Below are 22146 nucleotides of genomic sequence, written 5' to 3' on the forward strand. Positions count from 1 at the left end.
GGGGGGGGGGGGTGATTTTTATTCTCATTTAATAAATGAGGAAACTAAATCTATGGGAGAATAACTAACATGCCCACAAAAACACATCAAGGCCAAGAGTAAAGCAGTCCAAGTTAACCAAGTCTAATGGAAACCCTGGTGGTGTAGTAATTAGGTGCTATGGCTGCTAACCAGAGGGTTGGCAGTTTGAATCCTCCAGGCGCTCCTTGGAAACTATGGGGCAGCTCTATTCTGTCCTATGTGAGTCGGAACCGACTGGACGGCACTGGGTTTGGTTTGTTTGTTTTAATCTCAAACTTGTTAGGGTTGAAAATAGCACTCCAAAATCCACACCCACTGAAATCTAAGGGCTTGGTCTTTTAGTAAAGGACCCTTCAACAGTTGTTACGTCCAATGGGCAAACTGTGTTCCTTGGAAGTGAATTACCTTTTGAATATCTACCATGTCAGCTACTGTGCTCATGGGGAGGAACCAAACAAAGCTCCTGCCCTTAAGTCATTCAGAGACAACAAAGAAAGAAAGAGTCAAATAAGTGGGTCATACTGTCGTGTGAATGAGTAAGGTCTCTAGCCTTGTCCCTAGCTCTTTTGTTCCCATGGTCCACCCCCAGTTTTGAAATTGGTCTCTGAATGACAGGGGCGCAGTCTAAAATGATAGGAGTCCAGCCTTTCTCCTCCCCTCTTTCAAAAGGCTCCAACACCCATCTGTTTCCAGAAGGAGGACAGTCACAGGGCCCACTCCCCTCCCTGGGGCCCGCAGCATATCTGGTTCTATCACCAGAGATGTTCCCAGGGCAAACTGAAGATTACAAAGGCTTTAGGGCAGAGCCTCTCCCCTCTGTTCTTTGCATAAAAGTGAACCTGAAGTACAGTGTCACACTCAGGAGCCACCACAATAAATAAATCATAAAACACATCTCTGAAACTCTGAAACAAATTCTACCCCATAAACTGAGTGACTTTCTGGGGACTTGAAGAGAAAGGGGTGAGGGTGAGGCCTATCTTTTCTCACTGCAAATTTACTAGAAAAATGAACTTGATAATTTATTTGCTCTATAACCTCCTTCTCTGTCTCTTTCTTTCTCTCTCTCTCATACGTGCACACGCGCACGCACAGACACGCACATGCACATACTGAGTTACAGACAAGAATAGAAGTAACTTGTCAATATTAACCTCTAGCCTTTTCTTCCTATCCTTAAACAACAAAGGCAAGTTTAAGGGCCAACAATTGCATCCAGAGACAGAAAAGATAGTGTGCTTTTCACCTTCTTCTTAGGGTCCCAGACAAAATTTCAAATCATATCAAGTCTGTCTTTCTTACTCTCCTCTTCCTGCCCTTGCTGTCTTCCTCCGGGCTACCCAACCTCCTGAGCTACCACTGCCATAGGCTCCACATTCCACCATTCCTCTCCTCTTCCCCTGGGGTTAATCTCGAGAATTCCAAAAAGATTAATAGATAAAAGGATGCTATACTTTGCTGTATGAATGGTTATGAGTCCCTTAGTCTCCTGGGATACATTTTCATAGTAAAAGAAATGCATTTTATCCCAGATAAATTCCTTCAAATGGAAAGAATTTCCGGTAGGGTAACCAAGTGAAGTAGAAATAAATTTTTACACCTCGAGAGGGAAGAGCAAAAAAATTGGGGTAAGGGAGCCACCCATAGGTGGGCCAGCCCTGGGGCCCAGAAGGCCTCTAGGCTCCCTTAAGCTGTTCCAGGTTTCCAGAGTCCCTTCTCATCCTTTGCTTGGGAACCACAGATTCTCTACAGGATAAAGTCATGTGTTTTTGTCATTTTTGTTTTTCATAAAAACTCGTACTGTAGAGGAAACAAGTCCTGGTCATTGATAGGTGGGGGATATGGTCAATTCTATAAGCATGGTGAGGCAAAATGTGCTTAACGATTATTCTAAACAGAGTCATACAGGCAGAAACTTGATTTCATGCTTATCCATGACTTTGTTTTTTGTTTTTGTTTTTTTTTGTAACTCAGGGTTAGATCTCCATCTACAGTTTCAAAAACAAAGCTTTTGATGCCTCTCCTCCTATCCCCAGGGGGGGAAAATGACTATCAAGAAATACTTTATTCTTACAACTCTCTCTAGACAAACCAGCCACTGACTACTTTGCAGTCCCTGAGGCAGATCTGACCTTTGGAAGATAAGAGCAAAAACTAGGGTGGGGTGGGGCTGGGAGGGCGAATTCTGGTCTTGCCTCACTTATCACCCAAAAGGCTCGAATTGGGCCTAGAATGGTAGGAAAGGGAAGCTAAGAGGCCACAATTTCACCTGAAGTTAGTTAGTCTGAAGGCCGAGAAACTCCAGGTCTCTCAATACTCTTCCCTGACAGAAATTTAGTAGCAGGATCAAGTTGGCCCAGCAGTTCACAAAACAGGAATTTGTGGGCACACAGGAATCACATTGTCGCTACTTATCTAAGCAAAAAAGCCTGAGCTACATCTGGGAACTTTGATGTCACAAGCCTGACCCAAGGAACTGAGCTCCCTGCTGTCACAAACGCATGGGCCTCTGGTGCGAGTGAATGAGAGGGCACCTTTTTCTTGCTCCGACATGAGCTGGGCTTAGATGAGTCGTCTTCACTCCCCCCTCCACCCCCGAGCCTGATATTACAGAACCTGAATAAATGTCAGTTGGGTTTAACAAAATGCTAACTCCGGTTAGACATTAATAACCACCATTAATAGGTGGTGTTGATACTGGTTTTTTGCTGTAATTCCCCAGCTGTCGAACTTGTCCATGTCACCTAGGCCCTACTGCATTGCATTCAGCATCAGGAGATGAGGAAAGCTTTCCAGGAAACATCTGCACAAGTGGACTCAGGAGCTCACTCCATGTTTTAGGGAGGAGGCGTGTCAGACTACAGGGCTGCACACGACAACTGCTGATAGAAATGGTTAGTTTATCACCACAAAGACCTCACAGCCATACATGGCGGGGGACGGACAGGAGTGCCTTACTCAAAGTAGCATGCTGTATAGCATGCCCTGTGATCATACACACCAGGGGCTATGGTGGTATTGCTGGCAGTGGTCTCGCACTGAAGGAATGCAGCTTACTTTTTAAATTTAGTAACTACCCCCACCAAAAACGCACTGCATCAAGTAGATCCCAACTCATAGCGACCCTACAGGATAGAGCAGAACTGCCTCACAGGGTTTCCAAGGCTGTAATCCTTTTTTTTTAATCTTTACGGAAGCCAACTGCCACATCTTTCTCCCGTGGAGCAGCTGGTGGGTTCGAACACTTTAACCGCTGTGCCATCAGGGCTTCCCTTTGTAACCACAGAGAGACAAAATGTTTATCAATGCTGGAATCAAGAGTGGCATAGGTATAGAATATGAAAGCTTAGATATTCCAGAAAAGTTAAAACTTATCTGTCCTGTTTAAATATCCTTAGTTCAAAACTAATTTTTTTTTTTAAGGTTCTTTGCACAGTGGGTTAGAAATGATACACTAATAAATCTTGAGACTTAATGGCATGTTAAAATTACTGTACCATAATTCATTAATACCAGACTTTCTGTCCTTGTCTGTTGAGTAAAATTCTAGAGATTTTCGAAAGAATTATTTTTAAAACAGTATTTCAGAGGAGACGTATGCACCTCTCCCCTCATTCCATTATCCTCTTTGGAAAAGCTGTTTGCAACTCAGAGTCCCATGAGTCAAAAATAGAGTCAATAAAAATTGTCTTCATATTAACATTTACTATATCACCTCAGGTTTTGAGCTCTGCCTAAATGTTATTTTATCTAATTCAAACAATATTTTTTTTAAAGTTTTATTAATTTCTCCAGTGTAGTGTTAAGGAAAGGTTAACTGTATTGAGGTTCTCTAGCAAGGAATTAATAAAGGAATCAAGCTCTCAGCTCTCAATAAGACAAGACTACCCAGATTTCTACTGGGAATATTTCATAGCGCAAGCATGTTTTCTTTGGGGAGTTTAACGCACCAAAATTATTAAAACTTGAGATCAAACACTGGTGCAAAACCCCAAAGGAAATCATACAAGACTGGAGAGATTTTTATCAAATAAAAAACTGAAAAGGTAAAGTTTCGTAGGAAAAAATAAAAGGCTTTCTCCCTCACAGAAAGAAAAAACCCATTATCTATGTTTAGGGTTCAAACAGCAAAACATTTATGGATATTTCATAGATGTGTGGAAATCACCTCGGCAAAGCGAACGCAGATTTCACAAAGCTGAGCTTCAATAAACAGAGGCAACCAGCACTAACCATCCTCTCTCAGCTCCTAATGGTCACTCTTACTCCCGTACTCAGTGAGACATAATAGCAACCAAGTCCTGGAAAGGTAACATTGGGAGGAAAAAAAGAAAAGAACAGGAGAAGAGACAGCAAGAAAACTCAAAGTCACAGTACATCTGTAGTCTCCAGTTCCTTTAGGGGATACTGGGATCTGTGGTTTCTAATATGTAGGATATTATTATGGTGACTGAGATCGAGTTAATAAAACCCAGCCTATAGACTGGGGAAAGTGCGGTTCTCCCTGATGAAATACTCCCCAGACAAGATATTTGAAGTATGTATGTATATATATTTTAAGGTATATATGTATATATTTTACATATATACCTGGTAATTTACAGCAATTTCTTAAATAAGAAAAACAGAACAGAGAAAGTTTATATATTATTACTATCACTTTCACTTTGTGGTTCTAAGACAGCCTCTTTATAATATCATTATTTCCCCCAAGAAATGTTCAAGTGATATATAAAGAACTAAAGAGATCTTTTAAGCCACAGCATATAAATCCATTGATAATCTTATTTTCATCCTTTACATGCTTATCCAAAGGATCTCACCCAACCAAAAGAGAACTGTTGCTCTACTTTTATTACCTTTGAGAAATGTCACCAAACCCCAAACCAATCAGCAAAACCAGTGAAAACTCTTTAGAAATCCTAAAGAAAATAGTTTTCTACCTTCCTTAAAGCCAAAACTACTGGAAACCCCATTTTAAACTCTGGGTAATCCCAGGTATGACCATCTCAATCTCAAAAAAGATTTTACTTCTCCTAGATTTCCTGGATTCATAATTTACTTAACACTTTAAACTCTTTACCTGTAAAACAATTTCTGAGCCACAAAATGAAGCAAATTAGTGCTGTTTTTCCCCAAAAGGACACAGTTTCAAAATATTTCTACTCTTAGAGCTCAACACAAAACAACAGGAAGACAAGTCAAGTACTTTTTTTTGAACAGTATGAAAGGAGGAAGGGGGCTTCTTTAACTCCAGTATGGCCGATGCCTATCAGTGTCTTAGGACCATCACTGCCCAGATCTAGATGAAGATGATAAAACCAACTATACTTAACAGTTTCCATGAACATAAGTTCATTTCTTTAATTTGGTAAACAGAAGTAGGATCGACAAACACGTATGTTTTCAAAGAGCAAACCTCTGTTTATTATATAGACGAGATTGGCTGTGAGAAAGACAATTCACAGAGTCATTGTATCAAGGGAAGAAAAGAACTACATCTCAGAAGGTTTCCTTGGTTAAAAGAACTCACTTTCAAGCTATACATCAATCTTCAATATAATTATGTTTGACAGAATATAAGCTCTTGGCAGTTAACTTGTTTACAATAAATGCTTAGTTTGGGTACATGGGCTGTATTTCAGTCTTATAAATATCAAACACAAACCTACAACAGTGCCATTATGGGGCTGAGAATTATTTTGCTATAAATCTTTTTATTGGGGGACCGGGGGAATTACTTCACAGCTTGTTTTCCACTAACCCCTTGGAACAGTGTGAAAAAGGTACATTTATACTCTGACCCTGTGTTGATTGGAATTCTGTATGTTACCATAGGAGAGAGGGTGGTATCAATCCTAAAACTGTGGGTCTACCCCCAGACGCTTTTGCTTGGGCGGCATAAAATGCAAGCGCAACAGAATAGTTCTTACTAAAGTCATCGCATTCTCTGACAGTTGTTTTTTTGTTTTTTTGCCTCAAAGTCTCTTGGGAACGAATGATCTTTTGTGACAGCACTGGCACACCTTCAGTGGTAAGCTCCAGTTTGGACAGTTTATAAGTTAGGTGTAAAAAATGTGCTTAAGGCCCAAACTTGCCATATGAATGAGCCTGTGAATAGAGTTAGCATCGCTGAGTATTTCCAAGATAACTCATTTAAGAAGGAAAAAATCAGGATCACCTTATTTGTCCTCTGTAAAGTGCCTTCACCTGGTTTGAAATGTGTAATAACAATTTGTTCTTCTTATACTCTCTCAATAATAAAGGGGTTTTGGTCTCTTAACGCTACATCTGCCAAATCTATAGGACAAAAACTTGAATGAACAGAGCCTTACCCTGAAAGCTCGGCAAAGCCACAGAAGTATGCTGGCTTAGCCCCACACTGCCTCCGTTAAAACTCTCCCTTCTGGCATTGCTCGCACATTGACTAACATCCTGAATACGTTCTGGTTTTCTAGATGACAATTTATCATTGTAGTGATTCTGCACGTATTTATTAATTTCTGAATTACCAATATAATCGGATTCAATTTTTAATAATTAGTATATAGAAATATTTTAAGATTCTTAAAAATCATTTTAAGAATTCTAGTTTAAGTATACTTTCCAAAAAAACTAATGCTAGAAAATTCAGTCACTTTTTTAGTTAATAGCGAAATTCCACCTTCTTTCATTCTGGTCAATGTCATAATTGCACATGGTATGAAATAAAGAAACGTTGATGTCTCTCAGCTTCTAACAAAGAAGACAAGTAGCGGATTTACAGCTTTCAAGGGTTATCAAATATGATTTTACAGGAAAAATTTACTACTTCAGTTTCTTGCTTACATGGGGGGGGGATTTTCATTGCACTATCGACCTCACAGATCTTTTTTCTTAATAACAAAAACATTAGTTTGCAATGTGAACTAATGAAAAATTGTTAAATTCACCTAAAATAATTACTCCTTTTTTTTAAATTAAAGAAACCCTTTTAAAAGGTTGACTATTTAACTTGTGATTACTTGAAGGATGCGGGACATGGAGAAGGAGATTGTATGAAAAAAAAAAACTTTTTTTTTTTATTGTGCAACAAAAATTCCCTCCAAGGCAAAAAGACACTATGCCAAGTTCCACCCAGAATTAATGTTTAGGTTTAAATCATAAAGTCCAGAAAAAAACGGAACCACTAATAGACCCTTAAAGCTCGTGGCATTTGTCAATGCTGTTGGGTTATGTAAATGTTAAGACTAAAAAAACCTCTGCTGACAAAAGTATTTTAATGAAGGTGCTATTAACTAGATTCTCTGGACTGAATAAAAAAAATAAAAAACCTTTTTGGACTGTTTGCTAAATTCCACTCTGAAGGGGATATTATACTTGGGACAGTCTGGGATTATGAGACCTCCACCAGGAAAGGCCTGCTACCTCCCTTATTCCTTTCATTTTTCCACCCTCAGAAAGGTTTTTAAACATTGGACCCACAAAAACTCTCAGAGACAGATCAAAGGAATGTTCCCCCCGAGTCTGTCAAACTGAATCCAACCCTGGGCTCCAGCCTCTCTGGTAGCCAACACTCCCTGCAGTTTTAGTTCCCACCGTGAACAGGGTGCCTGGGCTAACTCCGCTGTCATCTCCCCACTGTTCAGTAGCTCACAGTTTCTATGACTAGAGTAAGAAATGCAGCCCAGGGTGAAGGAAAACTAGCCACTGATTTTGGCTGCTGCTTGCCAGTTGCCTCCAAGTTCCTGAAAGACTGCCTCCTGGGAATGTGGGCTGGAGGCCCAGCAATGTTAAGGATTATCGATTTAATGGTTCAAATTATGGTAGATGGAGTCCAAAGCCTCTACGTCTCAGGTGACAGTACATGTCAGGTGATGTGTATACATGGAGACTCAGCTTCCCCTACAAACCCATGTGTGCTGCGAAGACATGAGGGTGGTCATGATTCAGCTTCAACTCTCTCCCTCCCTTTTCCCTGGTGAGGATTTTCAGAAGAGGAAGGAGAGCAGGCCACGGACCACATCTCAGGCTTACTTGACAGGGCTTTGTAACAAGAGGAACATTCACTATTTTGACTTGCATTTAGACTGCTTAGAAAAAAAGTGGGGGAGGGGATCACACCTCAGGTAGAGGATACGAAAACGTGGTTTCCCCTCTCAAATTATATATGAAAACAAAGTCACTGAACACTTTGAATGTCTCGTTGCGCAACCACTTTGCATGAGCTTCTCTCTGAACTGCCCAGGGAAGACGGAAAGCCAAATGGTCTCTCCCCCACACAAGATTTTGGCTAATAAACATGACAAAGTAAGTGAAAAGCACTTCAGTTATTCTGCATCTTCTCTGAGACTAAAAATTTGTACATTGTGTGACAGGTCCACTTCATTTTTCTTAATGATGTTTTTATTATTCTTTCACTCAATTAAAGCAGAAATGGATATTGCATCTTCTGACTGTATAATTGTTATTGTAATCTGTTTTCGATCACTGCTTGGGAAATGGGTCCAAAGCAACATAAAGCCTCCAACGCCTCAGAAGATAAGTCATTTTCTTTTACTACGTACAACACTTAAAGAGACATTCATCATGTTGCTCTGTTAGCATCTTTGGATTATGACAAAAGAAAGTTCTTGTTCTGGTAACAAAAAAAAGAATGTTTCAAAACACACTGCTATTTGAAGAGTTTTGATAGGAATACATTTTCCTAATAAAGTTGCCTTTCCTTATATTTATAAGTAATTGAACCGAATGCAATTAAAAACATGTAATTTTAACACAGGGCATTATCAGGAAATTTGAAAATATGGTTATTTTTATTCTATCCCTTTGGTCATTTCCCAGGAGACTGGGGCATGATATTTAAACAAATATGTTCTCTTTGCAAAGAAAATATTTTCTTGTGTGAAAAAAAATTGTTCATATTCAGTTATAACTGATATACTTGCTTTCCAGTTTAATACAAAACCAAGTAAAAAATATTTTTAAAAGGAAGAAAAAGGTATCTGTGGTTGATGTGATGAAATTCAAATTGTTTTTATTAAAAATACCTGCTAGTCACCTCTGTCAGATCTTAGAGCTCTGGAAAACATTTGTTCTCACCAGCATCTCTATTATTATTACTTTTTTTTTTCATAACTGTACAAGTCTCCAATGACACAAAGAAAGATACTGAGCTGCTGTGGACATTTCAGTAATTAAGCAGACATCGGTGGACATCAAATAGTTACCCTGGTGTGAAATACATCCCTTTTTATAAATAGTTGCTGGCACTGTTAATTTTCCTCTTTTCCCTTAACTGTTTGAGCATTGTTGTTATGTTATAGTTTAATAACCGACTGTGCTAGGATACAACTCTACCCCAAAGATAAGGCAACTGGTTAAGGGTAGAAGTGAATTTGCCTCATACACTAGCAAAACAGTATTGGTAACAGGAGCAGCTGAAATCAAAATAAATTTTCCCAGAGAGTTTTAATGCCCAAATGTGTCATCACCACAAATAAAGAATATTCGTACTACAATATAAGACTGACATGGTTTGCTGATAACTTTATTGCAAGGTTCGAATTCTTGAAATTTCAATTAATGCTATTTCCTGCATTTTTTAAGTATTTTTTGTCAAACTAGGGGATCGGAATGGACTCCAAGTTCACTAACAACAAGTAGTTATAATATCCACTAGTTTTTGTGTGTATGTGTTTTGTTTTGTTTTTTAAGTTTCAAAGGTATAGACATGAATTAAAAGGGGAAAAAAATACACACCATAAATCTAATTGCCATAGTTAAATATCCAAGGCACATTTACATCATTTTTACCTGTTATTTAATCTAGAATAAGTAAAACTTTGCAAATGAGAAGTAAACGACGAAAACTGTAGAAGATAATTTCTGATGTAGCCTTTCACTGATATTTAATTATACTGATTTTACCACAATTTTTAAATCACTTCCTATTAAACACCAAAGCAATTATGTTAATTGAACACAAAAAAATTATGTAGTATTCCATGATGATTTTGGAAACTCCAACATGGAACATGTTACATAAGTAACTTTATTGGAAAATTACATGTAGCATTTCATGCTCTGGCACTTGGTTCTATGTAAAAGAAGAAAATGAATGGTCTATCACTGACAATAAAGGAACCAATGTGGCTTCATAGCGGGGAAAATAGCATACTAAAGGGACTACATCTCTAGTTTTTTGTTTTTTTTTTAAATCTGTAAGTCCTCAATTGTCCTTTGTTTTAACTCATACTCAGTTCCACTCAGGACTGCCTCCTTTGACTGAAATATCTATCACATTACCCCTAAGTAGTAGGATGATAAATTCTTTGTATATAAAAATCCATTTTAGACACATAGACATTTCCAAAACCTCTCCTGCACTTTAAAATAAAAGAAATTCATAGCTCTCCTTACTGGTACCCTAAATTAATGCTGGAGAACAGGAGTGACTGGAAGTGAGAAAGGACCCATATAATCAAAGTCAGCAGAGGGAAATCACTCTTTCTGAAACTGCTGTAAAGAAAAGAACGGAAACTAAAAGGCAAACTCTCTTCTTCATTTTTGAGCTAAGCTTAAAGGTCTCCTACTTGAAACCATTTTCAGTTCTTTCTTTTCCTTTTAAATAATGATTTTAAATGTATGATGGGTTAGATCCAACATTTCACTGCTGTTCTTACTCTTGGGGAGTGGGGGTTGGGGGAGGGAAACTTGCTGCCAAAGCTTCTGAAAAGAGAGTTTGAGCTGCTAATTTTCCGTTCACAAAATCTAAATTCCTCTTATGCATCTCACACAACTCATGAAATAATATGAAACAGTATTATATCACTGCAAATTGAGACATTTTTATCAAAATAAAGAGTGATGATGCCAACATTTCATTTGTCATTTTCCACTTGTCACTTTTCCCTGACAAACTGTTACACATACAACTTTTGTCAAATGCTCCTTCTTTAAATATGTTCCAAAATGCCATTGTATCTCAGCATGCATATAAGGAAGTCAGTAAAAACTATGTAAGGAAGACAGTAAAAACTACTGTTACCACATGTTAAAATATTGGTTTTAAAAAGAAAAAAGCCTACTTATTAGATAAGAGAATATAAAGTATTTTTGGTTGCTTTTTTGGGTTTTACATGCTATGTAGGATGAAATTTGACTTCAGGAAAGAAAACATATCATGTATTTTATACAACTGATGTGGATCATTCTTTGTTAAAAGAAAACTTTTTTTTACAAGGAGAAATTGTGTCGTCATTTTTACCCTGAAACTCTAAAAGAAGTGACTGAAGAAAAAATAATACAATTTAGAATCTATCTAGCCTCGTTAATTTAGCATACCTTTTTTATATTTTCATATAAACTGCCTTTATAATGAATTCTTACCAAAAAAAAAGGAAAGGTTTTAATTTATCAAAGTAGAACCACCAAACTTCACTGCTTACCACCTTGCCAGAAATAACATAATTACCATAGTCTTGCCTAGACTAAAACTGATGTGCATATTCTTAAAATAACTCAAATTCCTATTTTTATTTTTTTTTTTAATCAATGATAATTAGTCTGCTTTCCCCTGTACTGAGATAGATGACCAAAAAATTTTCAAAGGAGAATTAACACAAGATATCTAAGATGTAAAGTCCGATTCTGCTGGTTACAAACCCCCTGGGAGAGGGTGATATTACATATTTTCTGTAGGGGTTAAAAAACAGATGCCTTAAAGATGTCTATGTAATTCCAACACACACACACAGATACACACATTTCACTGCAGATCCTGAATATATAATGGTCAGTGGGTTTCTGCTGATGGAACATAAGGCTTCCAAAATTACTCAGAACATCAAATTATGCTCAGGACATTGAGGGGCGGATACCCTATGTTCTGTTTAATGTGTATGTTTCATTGCATATATTTTTTTAACCAAGTATGTCTTTATTTTAATAACAGGCTAAAAACACTTTAGAGAAGGGCTATTTTTCTACCTCAGCAAAACTACGGAGGGCATGCTAGATTGCTGGATGACCCCAAAGTCTAAGTTCATTCTATTTAAAAGATCTAAAACCCTTTAAAAACAAAAGTGGGGTGGGGGAAGGAAGCACAATCTTTTCTCTTTTGAAGTTATGAGTCTTTGCTACAAGCATTATGGTGCTCATCCTTGGCTAAAATTATTTAATGAGTTTTCTCTATCTTGTCCCAGGTTGACAATCTATTCCTAAATTTCTACGTATTTTATACATTTCAATACAGAAATGTCTATACTCTTTTTACATGTGTACTTCTTTCAAAAAGTAAAATGTTTCTCCGCCACTGTTAATATGGTGACTACACCTGATCTGAACATTTCTTTTCATCTAAAAGGAAACGTTCCACATGTAGACAATCAAACTAACTGTTGTTGTAGACAATGTTCAGCTCTAAATGAGGCCCTGCCTAACAATCTTGATCACATTTGCTTCCCTATTTGAACACATCAATGTGTATTGCGTAATGATTTTTCCCCCCTTGCAACAAGACAGTTACATTCTTGAAAGGGCTGCCTGGTAGCATGAAAAATTGATCTGCTACAAGGAAACCAGCTATAAGACAACTTTACAGACAGTTCTTCAACAAAAGTAAAGTCCTCTTTTAAAAATACACAAATTATTTTTGAAAAATAAGCAAAAGGGTATTTCTAAAAGATACGCCCAATGTTTTAACATTTTCCCCTAAGATCTAGAATTTTTTTTTTTTTAATTACAAAAATGCATAGGAAAGTAAAAAGTATCGAAAAGATTTCGGATGTTTAATGCCTCCTATCAGCAAATACACCATCTGGTATATATTCAAGCACTATTCATTCAGTTTAAATAAAGCTGTCTAAAAGTTCGTCTTTAAGCCAAACATTTAAAAAATGAAAATGCTTGTGTTAACAATGAATGAAGCACAATAATTTACTGCTGTTAAAGCGCAATTGGCCAGCACCTTTCAGTAGTCTGGGAGGAAAGCTGAATGCCTGGCCTCCTCCAGCAACAGGACTGGCATCACTTTCATTTTATCTTCTAGGCTGCATTAAGCATATCAGAACATTTTAGGTACTTAAGCTAATAGCAATTAAAAAAACAAAAAGATCATCTGATTCTTATTTTTGTCATCCTTAATAATCTTTTATTTTTCTAAACTTCAAATAGATCTCTAAGTTTTAATCAAATGATTTCGCAAATATGAATTTCCCCACCATTAATCATCCTTTTTCAAAATCCTTATGGAGTGAATTACTAGCTGAGAGGGGACGCCAATTCTAGTAAGTGAATGTTACCCAGCAGGGATATAAAGCTGTCAACACCACCGTGCTCTTGCTTGCTCTCAACTCTCTCCCAGCCTTCATATGTTTTTTAAAGAGATATTAGTCTTTTTTTTTCCTTGAGGACCTTCTATAAAAGCTGACTGTCATACACATTTAAACACTTATATTTTATTACATACGTGCTTTAAAACACACAGCTTAAAAAAAAGGGCAAAAACATCCTAGAAAATGTTAGAAATTCAAAGCAAAATTGATCTAGTTTCTAATAGAGTCTTCTCAAGCTAACCACATTGTAAACAATGCACTAACTTTTAAATCTGTTATTAAAACAATCTGGAGATCATGATAGTGTATCTACTACCTCTATTAGTTAAATCTGGATACTAAAATAATGTCCTCTCTTCATAAACACTTAGTTCTCATCAAAAAACATCAAACTCCCTTTCCCTAAAAAAGCAAAATAACAGCAACAAAATTTACTGTTTCAACCAATGCATTCAGAAACATTTATTCACCTCACTGCTTATCAAAATCAGGAAGATAAACTGCCATTGTTTTGGGGCAACCAATTTATTTAATGATATTTCCCAGTTTTAGAGGAAGAGCTTTTAAGAGGACCACTAAATATCAACAAATACATACTCCCAAATCTTGAGCTCTATATTTGGAATGTATTTTACTATAGCCATCTTTACAACATTGACAAGGCTATAACATACCTAAAAATGGTAATAAACAACACAGAGCTACAAACATATTTTTATAATTGTTCCTACTTGTTACATTGATTATACTGCTTCATAAAGAAAATTTAAAAGGATATAGGGTTATAGAAATAGAATTCACTTTATATCTATCCTATATTCTAAAAAAAGGTCTTTCAATTATGAAGTACCTCTAACTAGAAATATATTTTAAATACTTTTTTTTAATTTAGAAAGTGTATTTTTTAAGGCTTTGCTTTTCTCCAATCTATATACATGATTAAAAGTTACCAAAAATTGAAAATATTAAAGTCTTAATATACATTTGGAAATATGTAACTTATACATAAATGTAAACCCACAAAAGAATTACTATCATTCAATAAGAAAGCTTTGTACTATCAAAATTTTATATTCTAAGTTGTTGTGTTTTGAAGTTTTATAAATTAATTAAATCTCTTTCCAAACAACCTATTATGCTATTTAGAGTAAAACTTCTATTCAAAAAAAAAATTAACTCATATAAATTATTTTATCCATTTTACTATTAAATGCTGTAAATGGTATATATTGAGACAAAATAACATCTATTTTCAGTTTGGGAGGCAGTTAATAAAACCTTTGATATCACTAAATTAAGGCTCAGAGAAAGTGACAATAGCAGTTTATTAAAACAAATCTATTATCCCTCGCCAACACTTAATAATTTCAGTTTATATCAAATTTACAATAAGTGATCAAGTGTAAATTATAATCCCAGAAAATGCGAAAAACAACCATTAATTTATCCTAAAGGTATTCCTGGTCAACAGAATAAGGCAGTTATGTCACACAGACCTATGCGACAGATCTACTGAATTCTATTTCTATCATCCTACATCCTTTTGTTTGAATTTTCTTTATGAAGCAATATAAGCAATACAGTAAGTATGGACAATTACAAAAATATGTGTAGATCTGTGTTTTTCCCCCCATATCACATACATCTATGTGATATGGGGGGAAAAATACTGTTTTAGTGAAGCACAGTTGTTAATATTACATCCTAAAATGTTTAGAAACTTTTTCTAACTTGGTGAATTTTATTAGGTCTTCAGAAAGAAACCCAAATTTCCAGTCCAAGCTTTTCCTCTGCACATAAGGCCACAGTGAGAACACATCTCCAATGATTGCTAAAATTTCCAACTGAACATTATCAGCACTTCCATACCATCTCGTGGTTGGGTCCACCATACTCATTACATGTTTTTCTTTCTTAAAAAATCCTAAAAGATTACCCAAAAAGTTTGAAACTACTATCATCTAGGTACAACACATTAATAAAGCCTACTTAGAAAAAGTAAGTCACAGAAGTATTCAGTTCCCTTTTTCTTCACTAAAGTATATTTTCAAGTCCCCAAAATTGAAGAGACACAAGCTACAATATATTGCTAATTTTTTTTTTAACTTTAGGAGGATGAGGATTTCTCAGGGAAGATGATTAATGCAAGCGACTAAGGCAAACCATCCTCAGTGTCTACCATGAAGAAATAGTAATTAGTAAAATATGTAAAAAGAAAAACATTCTAATTTATAACATGTATATTTTAACTCTTTAAAAAGGAGTGAACATCTAGAATTATGTATTTATTTAGAAATATACACTGTAGGCACTTAGAACAGGGGGGTGGGAGCTTATCACTAAGTTTTGCTAGGATTTTGTTTCATATCAGGCAGGCTAGTGTAAAGTAATTATATTAACTAGACTACTGGTGAAAATATTAGGGAACAAATTTAAAAGTAAAAAAAAAAATTAAACCAGTGATTTCTCCCAAACACACAAAAAACTGCATTCAATGTAGAATTGCGCATTTTATATATAAATGACAACTAAGCAAATGCAAATAAACTCCAACATATTTTAATAATATTTAAATTTATCTTTCTTTAATTTATAAAATTACTTTTCCTAATCACTTTCAAAGGAAGTTGCTTAAGTTGTAAAAATTACAATAAGATTTTCTTCAAATAATATTGCATTCTTTGAGAGGGAAAAGGCATGTTTATTGGCTGTTATTTTTACCTGTTTGATATAAATGGTAACAAAGTTAAAAATGCATATTGCTTTAAACTTTATAAACAATTGTAGTATTAAATCCTCTGAGGACCTGACAGATTCATGGTTTTGCTTTTGTCTTTGTATTTCTCACTTGAAATGTAGCACAAAACATTCCCAATTACTACTCATTTATCTTGAAAGATTGTCTCAACTACAAAATAATACCAACATTCTTGTTCATGTACTGGTCTGAGCATTAATGACAATTCCATAAAAACGAGCGCACCTAAACTTCATCTCTCCAACAGATACTGTGAGGCAAGGCAAAAGAGTTAAATCACTAAAAAGCTCTCTAGGAAAATCTAGAAACAGTTAGCTGGCTGTGACATAAACCTGCCAACACCTCAGCACACAGTGGCAAAGTGCCCAAAAAATGCCACCCTCTGGGTAAACCACTTTCTCGTCTTAACTCGAGATGAAGCTACTAGTTGCAGATGAGAGACGACGGGGGCATTATTTGGCAACCTGGAATTCACTTCCTGTAATCCTACACCGCGACAGTGCCTAATCAACCTGAACCCTGACACCCGGGCCATTATCACCGGGGCCGCGGGCTGAGCGCGCCTCCCTGCTCCGGGCTGTTACCTCCCACGGCCTTGGCCACGGCGCCGTTGGGCCTCCCGCGGGCTCCCATGGGGCTGCCGTTCTGCTCCAGCCGGGCCACCTTCACCGGGGGAGGCCCCTTGACGTCGGGGCTGCCGCTCCGCCGGTCGGGGCTGTCCCGCAGACACGGGCTCTCGCTCCGCCGCTCCATGCTGCTCCGACTTGGAGACAAAGTTCCCACCGGCAGGTCGCAATAAAACGCGCAGGGACCTAGGGAGGGGGCGGGGGGGCAAGGAAGGGGGAGGGAAAAAAAGAGGGAAAACCGCTCACACACGTGATAGACGTTCAGGCCAGTGGCAGGGCGCTGCACCACAGCCACACAAATTTCCTCCCACGATGCCCACCGGACCTGAGCCGGGCAGCGGGTCCCAACCTTACCCTGGGCGGCCCGAAAGGAGCTGGCCCTCGGTGGTGCGACCCCGCGCGCGCCCAGGGACGCCCAGAAGTGGCCCATTTATGAGGACGGGGTTGGCATAAACCGCTCCCGAGTGAGACATTCTCGCCGTCTGGGGATCAGGGTTGAGGAAGAAGAGAACTTTAGAAAAAGGCAGCTCCCCCACTCGGGGACGGAGTGGGGGGAGTACACAAGTCCACAGAAACCGAATTGACCAAAGGATGAACATGGGGCGAACGGCGCGGCAGGAACCAAAGGCTAGGCTATCTCCGCTCTTTATCTTTACGGAGCAAGTCCTGAGACACACACACACACTTTGCACAAAATCAGTCCTAATTCCAAGTTAATAAGCATTCCAAAACACTTTTAGCTATTTATCAGAATAATCTCCAGAAAAACCTCCATCACAAGAGCGGGGGCTACAATCGTTATTATTTTGGAACGTTCTTATCTTCATCTGATCCTGAGTGTGTGTGCGTGTGTGTTTTTAAGCTCTTCAGCATAAAACACAAAACCAAAGCGCTTTTAAATTCTTGGGTACAGAAGCAGCCTTCATCAACCTCAATTTTAAAATCGCTCCAAAAAGTTTCCCTCTGGGTCGCTTGGCTTGCAGCGCTCTCCTCGCCGAACCCACAGGGTCTTGGGGAGGGCGGGGGGGGACACCTGATGAAACGGCGCTCGCGTCGCCGTGACATCCCCGAGAAGCAGGAACCCGGCACAACAAAGTGCGCTCGGGATCCTCGCCCGCGTTCCCGCCCCGGGAGCAGCGGCATCGCCACTGGCCAAGACGACAAGGTGGGGTGGCAGAGGGCAGGTGAGAGGAGGGATGCGGAGATGCAGAGACGCAGCGGGCGCGCTGTCGGCTAGGACTGCGCCGCGCCATTCCCGGCTGCTTGGCCGGAGAGGGCAAAGCCGCAGGAAAGGGATTTGGGCGGTCGGGGGGTTCCCAGCACTCCAGAGCGAGGCGCGAGCCCTGGCCGCGCATACTTACTGCTCACGGTCTGTCTGTAACTTGGCTGGCTGGGGCTCTGTCCATGGAGCAAAAGTAGAGAATCCAGGGTGGAAAGTTTCTGGTGCTTTGACTTGCAGTGTTCCCCTAGTCTTCCTTTCTCTTTACTTCTTCCCCTTTCCTCTCCCCCAGGTCCTAACGTTTAAGGTCCTGGGTCAGGGTGTCTTCTTCTTGTGCGGAGATGGTTGTTATGATGATGATGGGGAGGGAGGGGGAGGAGGAGGAAAGGGAAAGGAGGGCTCCTCCAAAGGGGCACCCGAGCGAGCGGGGGAGGGGACGGCGGAGGAGGGGGGAGAGAGAAGGAGGCTGAAGACCGCCTTGTCACACCTTCGGGAAGGAGATCGGTTCTGGAGAGAAAGGGCTGAGAACCGGGAAGCGGCGGCGGCTGGCCGGGAGTGCGGGTTCGTAGGGCCGCTAGCTCCGGAGGAGGAGCGGCCGGAGCCGCCGGGCCGGTGCCACCGAGAACCGGGAAGGCGCCAGGACCGGGACCACGCGCGGGAGAGAGCGCGGCGGGCGCCGGAGCTGTCACCCCTAGCCTCTCCCCTCTCGGCCGCCGCCGCCAGCAGCCAGAGCCGGACTCACTGACAAGCCGCAGAGAGAGACGCACTGAGAGGGAGATGATTATTAGTTGCGTTGAGTCATCAGGCAAAGTGAGTCCTTTTGGGTTGTCCTCGGTTTCCGATTTCTCCCCCTCCCCCTTTCCGTCCCCAGATCTAGCGCCTTGGAAATAATAATTTGGGGTGGGGGTAGGGGAAGTCTTTGGGTTATTTCGGGATGGGGGTGGGGGGGAACAGATCTAATCCCAAGCCAGACTGGTCCACCGCAATCAAGGAGGGGAGTGGGGGTAGGGGAGGAGGGCTGGGGAGGTTGCGGGGGGAAGGGAGCCCCGCCTGGCAGGAAATTAAACATCAATCAATCAATCGCTGTGAAAGCGGCGACCCAACAGCGGCTGGGCTGCAGAGCAGGCAGAGGGACAAGCAAGGGGCGGGTGAGAGGGAGGAGGAGGAGGGAGAAGGAGGAAGGAGAGAGTCGGCGGTGGGAGCAGGGTGGCGAGGACCGTGCACGCCAGGCGGCTGAGGACCGATGGCAGAGGACGGAATGCAGCGCGAGACAGTGGCCGCGGCCGGCGGGCGGGTGTGCCCGGGCGCCAGGCCCGGGGTCTGGTCCTCCTCCTCACGGCGGGTCCAGGGCGCGGCCGCCTCTCCCAGCCCGTAGGCGCGCTTGTCCCGGCGCGGAGGTGGCAGCGACAAGGCAGGCACTGGGTGCCGAGTCTCCCGGCAGACCCACGCGCAGGCGGTGGCCGCGGCTGCCTCGGCTCCCGGCTCTGCTAACTGCGCCGAGTACTTTCGACTTTGGAGATAGGAGGGCGATCGCCTCCCCCACCCACCGCCTCCGCCCACCCCCCAACGCCTCCGCCCCTCGAAGCAACTTTTCCCGGTGCCTGCAGCTCCCCCTCGGCGCGGAGCCGGCCGTCCGGGCCCGCCGAGCAGCCGCGCTCCGCGCCGCCGGCTACAGGGGGAAGGCCGCTTTTCCCTCACAGCGGGCACAGCCCGCGGGTCCGGAACAATAGCCGGGGTGTCCCGAGCGGCGGGAGCTTGAGCACTGCCCTTCCCGCTGCGGGTGGCACCGGAGAGGGGGCTGCGTGGGGGGAGCAGGGCGAGGGGCATCCCTGGATTGCGTCCCTGAAGCGCTCGCAGCGCCGGAGACATCGCGAGCGGAACAGCCTGGGCCGCTTGGAGCTCGTGGCGCGGTGGCAGCGATGACAGTAGGGTTGCCTGTCCTTGGGCTGCGGGGCTGGGGCTCCGGAGACCCCAAGTGACTCGGGCCTGGACTGCGGGCGCTGACAGAACTGTGCGGTGAGGACCCGGCCTCCCCGCCCCGGGAGAGGCTGCGCGGGGGCGTCCCCGGTGGATCCTGCACAGGGGTCACAGAGCCACAAACTTTTGCCGACTCGCGCGGTCGCGGCCGCCGCCGCCCGCAGCTGAGCTCCGGCCGCGGCGCTCATTTAAGGTGGCGCAGGCCCTAGCCGAGCAGGCTGGGCTCTGGCCGCGCTTTTGTCCCTGCGGGCCCGCTTAGCCGCCGGGCCTCCTTAAGGAGCTGCTGCACGTGGGCAAGAGCCGCAGTCCCTGCGAGACGCCTAGGGCGCTGGCGGACACTCGCCGCTGGAACCCGGGGCGGGAAGATGTGGGCCGGTCCCGTCGACCTTCAGGCCGACGAAGTCCACTCAGCTGGCGGCGCCTCCCAGCTCTCCCGCACACCTAGGTGCTCTTGCCTAATATCCAGGACCCCGAGGATTCCCCCCTCTATCTAGTAGCCCTAGCCGCCAGTCCCCCTTAAGAAGCATTGACTGTACGGCGGCGCCAGAGGGCCAAACTAAGTTCGGTTTCGGGAAACGCGCTCCGGGGGGCAATTCTGGAAATTCCGGCCCAGAACTGGGACAGCGGGAAGCCACGTTCACTGAGCGTGCCAGAGATCGGGTCGAGAACCCACTCGCCGCACCTACCCGAAGGACTGCTGGCGCGCAGTCATCTCAAAAGCAGGGGCCGGAGAGGCCGGGGAGCCTCTGGATGAGAAAGGGTCCCAGAAGCGAAACCTGCCCCCGGCCTGTCTTGGCGCCCAGATCCGGGTGTACCCCGCACTCAGGCACCGCCCACCAAGTTCCAAAGGAGCCGAAGGCCGCCGGGGAGGCAGCAAGAGCCCTGCCGACAAAGGGAGCGAGCAAGATAGGAAACCTTCGGGGAGCCACCCTGGGGATTTAGGCAGCGCTTCACTTTCCCTATTTTTCTTTCCCAAATGCTATTTTTCCCCCAAACAAATGGGTTAGAGGAAATGCACAATTCGAAGTCGCTGAGGGCAAAGAGCCTCAAATAAATCAACCCGTGGTGGTAGCTAAAAGGTTTTTGGCTGCAAAGAAACAAACTGTAAGTTCGATCGACAAACTTTTTTTATCCGTAATATCACGTCGAAGTAAGAAGGGGGGTGGTGGCAAAAACCAACTGCCACTGTCCAACTTTGAGCCCATTTTCAAAATGGTGAAAGACACATTTCTTATTAATTCCTTGAGAACGATAATGCTGTCTCTTTCCTTACCTTGGTGGTGAACTGCGGAATCCTCCTCCGGATCCGTGTCCAGGAACTTAGAAGGATTTGTGATATTAGGACTTCAGTACTTCTGGAAAAAAATGGAAGTGGTTTAGCCAGAATCTTTCCTGTCTGATTCGTCACTATTATTATATCTGATGATGCGGATGGTTGGAGCGATTCAATCCTAAGCCATTAATGAGCTATTTTATGAACACCACTGTCTGAAGGTCTTCATTTACATTTTGGGAAGATCACTTTGCTAACCTCACAGTCTTGTGTCAACAGCAGGATTACAAGACTTCAGTTACACTCTTATAAACAACACAGCCGTGTTGTTAATCGGTTAATATTTCATAAAGTTAAATATTTTATTATATTTTGAGGGAACTATTGACTCTAAATTATTAAATCCCTGAGAAGGACGATTTAAATAAAGTAAACAATTAAGTACAATTAAGTGTACATTGTGATTAAGTTTGTTTTCAGATTCTGCACTTTTAAATTCATTGATTTTTTTTTCTCTTTATTGGAACTTCCTCCTATCTGTTTTTTTTATAGTGAACAAATTCATTTGGGTTAAAGAAAGTCTCAAATTATTTAAAAGTGCATTTAACATAGAGGAAGATGTAAAACAATTATTATCAGAAATATAGTTTGAGGATTTGTAGAGTTACACTTAGCAACGCAGATTACAAATTTCTTTCAGTTTAAAAAAGGAGAATCCTAGGAAGTTTTGTGATGTATGCCCAGCTGAGTTTTTTTCCTTGGGTTTTATCCCTAATAAAGGCCTTTTCTGTTTCAAATTACATACGCTTTTTACAGCACAATATTTGTATTGACCTTATTTCTATTGAAGTAAGCTATTTCCAGTATGTTTAATTTTGACAAGAAGGGATATTTAACATTTTTTAATCTTTCACTAGGATTGTCTACTTTTTAAGACAGTAAATAAATAATTATGA

The 22146-nt window shown here is 41.5% G+C and overlaps 1 protein-coding gene across 2 annotated transcripts in view; it reads right to left on the bottom strand.

Annotated features, from left to right (window-relative positions):
* Positions 1 to 21210, bottom strand: part of SATB2 (SATB homeobox 2) — a 199190-nt gene extending 177980 nt beyond the window's left edge. Inside the window, exons 1-3 of one of the 2 annotated variants that reach the window (XM_049887751.1) lie at positions 18428 to 18667; positions 18083 to 18235; positions 16680 to 16907 (exon numbers count right to left, since the gene is read on the bottom strand). In XM_049887751.1, the coding sequence (XP_049743708.1) occupies positions 16680 to 16848 (169 nt within the window). In that variant the 5' untranslated portion in view covers positions 16849 to 16907; positions 18083 to 18235; positions 18428 to 18667. Of the gene's footprint in view, positions 1 to 16679; positions 16908 to 18082; positions 18236 to 18427; positions 18668 to 21190 lie in introns of those variants that run through there. The other variant, XM_049887752.1, reaches the window with a different exon arrangement.
* Positions 21211 to 22146: the final 936 nt, after the last annotated feature.

This window comes from Elephas maximus, chromosome 6, assembly GCF_024166365.1.
Source record: "Elephas maximus indicus isolate mEleMax1 chromosome 6, mEleMax1 primary haplotype, whole genome shotgun sequence".
Classification (NCBI taxonomy): domain Eukaryota; kingdom Metazoa; phylum Chordata; class Mammalia; order Proboscidea; family Elephantidae; genus Elephas; species Elephas maximus.